At 32.5% G+C, this 6,165-nt stretch overlaps 1 protein-coding gene across 1 annotated transcript in view; it reads right to left on the minus strand.

Annotated features, from left to right (window-relative positions):
• The window catches only part of LOC108371583 (voltage-dependent calcium channel type D subunit alpha-1-like), a 36,788-nt gene extending 32,808 nt beyond the window's left edge, over nucleotides 1–3,980 (minus strand). Inside the window, exons 1-2 of the mRNA XM_017627172.1 lie at nucleotides 3,956–3,980; nucleotides 3,156–3,393 (exon numbers count right to left, since the gene is read on the minus strand). Coding sequence (XP_017482661.1) covers nucleotides 3,156–3,393; nucleotides 3,956–3,980 — 263 coding nt within the window. The remainder of the gene's footprint in view (nucleotides 1–3,155; nucleotides 3,394–3,955) is intronic.
• Nucleotides 3,981–6,165: the final 2,185 nt, after the last annotated feature.

Genomic DNA, 6,165 nt, shown 5'->3' on the forward strand with positions numbered 1-6,165 from the left:
AAATAAATAAAAAAGTAACAAAAAAAAAAATATTTTGTTTTTCTTATTGATATTTTATGTCCAAAATCAGTTAACTGTAAGTTAGTTGACATCTAATGCAGAGGAAACCAGTTCTCACTATTTTGCGGACATCGCCCTTCAAAAGTAGTTAGTTACGGCCAAGGGAAATAGTTAATAAATAGTTACCACTAGTCGACTACTAGTTAGTTAATAGTTAGGTATAAACTAATCCCATTTCCTGCATGGTACATACTCGTATGTACATTTTTTTGTAATATTAACCAAGGAGGCTTATGCACGTAATTTGACAATTCTAAGTCTATTTTCAAAATTTATGTTATACTTTTCTTGGAGTCTTTAAAAATTATACCAATTTCTTTTACCAAAGAAACGTTTTCAAAATGCATATAAGCAAAATAAAACTTTTTCAAGACCCTTGTGGACTTATTGCCTAAAATTTCTCCTTTCCTTCCCGATTAGCGAATGGGCTGATTTTTGCAAGAAATTAGACATTAATTTATTTTATAAATATTTACCATAGAATTCCTGAACTTTTAGTTTTTGTTGGAACATAAAAATTTTTCAATTATTAGGTCTATTACTGTCAAAAGAATTTCAGATTGCTCAAAGAAGCGAAATATAAGTTTAAAAAAAAATAAATAATTTTAGGTTAAATATGTTGGCATTACGCATACGTGGCTTTTAAAAAAATGGTTCATTAGCTAGCCCAAATTGCGGCACAATTTTTATCCAAAGGGATAAACGAGTTTTAGAGGTGGAGAGTTCAAAAACAAAATGTAAAGTAATTTATGACCTAATATATTTTAAATATTAATGACCATGATATATGTAAGCACCTAGTAATTATTATTGTTATTTTTTTAAATATTTGGAATCTGAAGCGGGAAATTTCGTACAAAATCGGAGAGATTTCGCGGCAAATTCGGGGACAGTATACAAGTCAGTTGGCTGCCCGGCTTTACGGTGATGTGCGTATTATACCTGCCAATGGGTTCTGTAGTATTTCGCTATCAGTATCATGTTTGTTTTCAACGACCCACAAGGCGCTTTTCTAAGCGATTCGCCATCGCTTTCCACAAAATCCCCTTTGTAAATTGTGTTTATATTTTTAGAAAGAGATAAAATCGTGTTCCCCTAAGTGAAAGCAACTTCTAAGGCGTCATTGAATCGCTTACAAAATCGCCACATGTAAATGCTGCTTTAGGGATTTCACAAAATGTTGTATGCTCTCATATTGTTATAGATCGTATTTTCATAACATTACTAACGAAGTTCCAAAACTTTACGATGTACAACATTACGACCAGTGATGTTAAGCGTTTCAAATACAAATTATAAAATGCGTAATTGTATTTTGTATTTAAATACATTTTTACAAGAATATTTCGTATTTGAATTTAAAATACTTACGTATTTTGAAATACTCGGTCTATTCTTCATTATTTGTCATATCATAAAGTTTTGCTGTACAAGACTGTCATTCCTTTTTTTAATTTGAAAATCTCCTTTTTGGGTTATCAAAAATGTAAGAAGGTCATACGAAGCGCAATAAACAAATTACCAATTTACTCATTCTCTTTCTTCACTTTTTCATTGCAACAAATAAAGAATTTTTAATATTTTTATTGAGCTTTGTACCACGATTGTTTATTAGGAAAAATTGAAAAAGCAACAAAGTCTAAGCGGTAGAAGTTATAGCACCTATTTCGAAGATCACCACATCTCCTCATCAAACTTCTTTTTTCTAGACTTCAGCAGGGATCGAACCTGCGTAATCGATGTGCAAAGTCAGAAGCGTTAACCACTGAGCTATGTACACTCCGTAAACTCTTGTACATAGTTTAGGAAGAGCTTGCCTGAAACTATACAAAAAAGCAAATAAGCAAATGGGTGTATAGAATTGACAACAACCACGCTGTCGAGTTTAAATAGCGGCAAATCAGCTGCACTTGATAGTAGTTGGTTGAATAAGGAAAATTAAATAGCAACAAGAGTTTACGGGGTGTACATAGCTCAGTGGTTAACGCTTCTGACTTTGCACATCGAATACGCAGGTTCGATCCCTGCCGAAGTCCAGAAAAAAGAAGTCTGATGAGGAGACGTGGTGATCTTCGAAATAGCTGCTATAACTTCTACCGCTTAGACTTTGTTGCTTTTTCAATTTTTCCTAATAAACAATAGCGGTACAAAGCTCAATAAAAATATTAAAAATAAAATGTTAATAAGCCACAATAACATTGAAAAATAAAGAATTTTTGAAGCTTCTGTTATCCAGCCAGCAGAGAAACGTACTTTTTTCCGAAAAACGTTCAGAAAACGATTTCCATATTTGTTAATTTTTCGTATCCGAAAAATGTCATCATCTCATTTCAAAACAATAATTTTAAAATATTTGTTCAAACTGAGCATTTGATAACATGAGTGTACAGAGAAGTGTGCTACTATTTGTTAGCTTTCAGGGGGTCCTAGGTTCGAATTCCGTCAGAAGCAACACATTAAAATTATTTATTCAAATTGAAATAATTGCTGAATCTTAAAATTGTTTTTTGTTTGGTTTCCAGTAACTATGAAAAAGTTTCTGTGAAGTTCATAATGAAATCGTTTTCAACGAAAAATTGAATCAGACAAACTTCAGGAAAACAGCCGAAAGCGCATCCGTTTTACAACCATTTTCGATAGTTTTCTGCACATACGTTTCGGCAGAACACTTTAAGGGGCAATTGATCCGAAAAACGTCCGAAAACGGAATCGGAAAACGGATGAAACATCAGGTTTTTATACGATATTGTTTTCATTTTCGGATACGTTTCCGGATATTGTTCTGGCTGGATAGTTACGGCCTTTTGTTTGTAGGAGGGATTTCTAAATTATTTTCAAATGTATTGTATTTTGAATTTAAATACTTTTTGTAATAGTAGTTTATATACTTTTTTGTGACGCATTTGTATTTTGTATTTAAATGTTATTTAAAAAGTATTTTTAACGCCTCTGATGACGACAGTATACAACTCACTGTGAACTCCCTATTTTTTACAACTTTTTTATCTACGTTTCCTTAGTTTAATACCAGTAAACTAGTGATGCGTGTTTAGCCGAAAAAATTATATCCTCTCCTGGTAATTAAAAAAGGATGCTTCCATTCAACTATGTTGATGCATAAGCCGCGAAGTGGATTTTTTAATCCTAAACAGAATAAAACTCTTTGAGGTCGGTCAGGTTGTGGTTTCGCCCCTCGTCTTTGCGGCCGCTTTTGTGTAGTCGTATTAGTTGCTGTCTTTTGTTGATTGATTCCACCAACAATGGTTGTGCCGTTTATTGTTTCAGGAATGTTTGATGTTCCAATATGACCATCGGCGCCTATCGGACCATTTGCTGTAAATAGTAAAGACGTTATATTAAAGAATGGTACAATGATTTAAATAAACATATTAATGAACAATCTAAAGCCGATTTGAGAATAATTGATGGAATCAAGAATTGATTAAGGAGGAACAACGGAAATTTTGTAGAAATTTTGCATTTTTTCGTTGTCTCTCTATAAAAGCTGTATATTTTTTGTACTAAGACTTTTAACTTATTATTCTGAACATAACAACTCTGATTTTTGTTTACAAGTCTTTAACCTGTGTCTTCTCAGAAAACAATCATCAATTATGACTAAATAATAATAGAAAAGTAGTGAAAAGGGATTAATTATACATATCGCACACCGTCTTCAAAGGAGTCACAACTCAAAATTTGGCATTTTTTAGATTATGCGCTAAAAATGTACGCAGAGCAAAAAAACCTTAGGTAAAGTCTCCCTTGTCCATATGATTATCATGTGCTAAGAAATAGTTTTTCGCATTTTCTGACAAACGTATTATTTTGAGTTGTGACTCTTTTGGAGACGGTGTACGATCGTACCTCTACTTATTATGGCACAATTAATTACCCCATTTTATTACCGGACCATTCATCACAGCAAATTTTATTACAACGTAATTAAGTACGACAAAATTCATTACTACATAATTTAATTACAGCTATAATGATTTTTATTTTTCGAGTTTAACGAATAAAAATCGATTTTTATCGAATAAAAATAATGACTATTTTCTTTCATTTACTATATCTCGCATTACGATTATTTAATTAAAGAGATATACTTGATTAAGTGGAACCACTCTTTTTTTTAAGCTCAATAACGGTAAATTGCAAATATATCAAAAACGTATCCATACAAAAATAAATTAACTCGATTTTCGGAATCAGCGAGCGGTTCTACGTACAAATTGGATAGTGGCATCTGGAGAACAAACTCAAAATTAAAATTTGTGATCCAGTGTTATTACTTTTGATTTTTATTTGTCAAACTCGAAAAATAAAAATCATTATAGATTATAATAGGACGTACGAATACAAATATGTGAGTAAAGTTAAAATTGTTTTACGACGCTTACAACATGCTGATTTTTAAAAAATCAGCTGAAATTTTTACCCACTTCTAGTTTGTTTCTATTATTTCATTTACTTTTTATGAACATCACCACAACATAACATCAACGACAGAACGGATTTCAATAAAAGCAAGTCAATGCTTAAAACAGGATTTCGATACAAGCATATAAAATGTTTTTCTCAAACGATTCTCAAATTGTAAACGAGGTTTAAATTTTACATTTGAAATTCATCTGAGGTTGATTTAAAGAAACCAACAAGTGTCAATCGATATAAAAATTGTTAGAATAAAATTAAGATCAATTGAAAAAAAACATGAATAGAAAAAAATGTTCAAAGAGAAAGCCCACAAATACTGGATTTAACAGTCAAAAACAAACATATTTATTTAGTCATGTGCATACAGTGGCGAAAGTATAAATAGGGAAGAGATGTTTGAGAAATTTTTGGCTGTTATCCTTTCGTTTTTAATTAGATTTCTCAGAAACGCTACGAGCCGGCGAACTCACCACAGCGAAATTCCCGCTTTCAAAATTAGAACGCGCGTAACCATGTCAATTTGAACACAGCCAAAGCGAAATGCGAAATTCGCTCGGCGGCGCTTTGGGGAATAGATTTATTTCTATTGCCCCGCTGGACGATGACGGCTGTACATGCCAAAGGTGCCCATATTTTTTTTTTGCTTTCAAAATTTTAGAAGAACACAACATATAGCACGAATTATTTTTGTTGGTTGCACAATATAGTTATCGATTGGTTAAATCTGGCTTAATATAAAAAAATAATTTATAATAATTTATCTTTCTTTTATATATATATTGGTTATGATTTCCTCATTTTTAATCTGTTTTCGCTTTTTCTACATATGGTCACTAGCGTGGGCCGAAAGTCCCCTATTTTTGAATTTTGATTGGTAATAGCAAAAGTATGGTTCATTATGTAGGACTAATACCTTCGAATATACTTGCAATTTTATTTAAAAAAAAGTATTAATTAATTTTTATTTTTTGAGCACACTGAACTTTAATGGACTTGGGCAAGCCTAAGATATTGACCAAAAATTGTCATCTTTCACACAGATTGTTTTTAGAGCATAATGAACCATATTTTTGCTTTTACCAATCAAAATTCTAAAAAAGCGGATTTTCGGCCCACGCTAATGGTCACCCAAATTATAAAAGGGACAAAATGGTATCAGCTGTTTTCGCTACAGCTTTAAAGCTGATGCCACATAAAACTTTTGCTGCGCTTTACGTGACAGATTCGCTTTGACAGATAAGATGAATTGTATAAAAATGCACAAAGCATGCCACATAGATCGTTGAAGCTGCAGCGCGAAGCGAAAAGATGGCCAACTCCCATCTGTTTGCGCGCTTTGACAATCAGCCGGTTTAATATTTATTTTGCTTCGTCCAAATTCGAGTTTTCATGTAGAAACATAAAACTTAATCACATAGCTGATATTTTTAAAGCAAAATATACAAAATCCACTGCAATTTTGACGAGTAAAATAGCAGCACAAAATTGTTTTCTTGGCGTTCATTGTGGCATACCTTTTGCGTCTGGCGCTTTGCTGGCAAAGTAATAAACATCACGCAAAGCTACAAAGTTTCATCTGGCATCAGCTTAATTCTGTTTAAGTAGGCGAAATAGCAGAGCAAACGGTGAACGTAAGGCGAATTCATATAAGGGAGTGTTACCGGC

The sequence above is a fragment of the Rhagoletis zephyria genome, unplaced genomic scaffold (assembly GCF_001687245.7).
Source record: "Rhagoletis zephyria isolate East Lansing unplaced genomic scaffold, Rhagoletis_zephyria_1.1 Rzeph_scaffold_00070, whole genome shotgun sequence".
In the NCBI taxonomy this organism is placed as follows: domain Eukaryota; kingdom Metazoa; phylum Arthropoda; class Insecta; order Diptera; family Tephritidae; genus Rhagoletis; species Rhagoletis zephyria.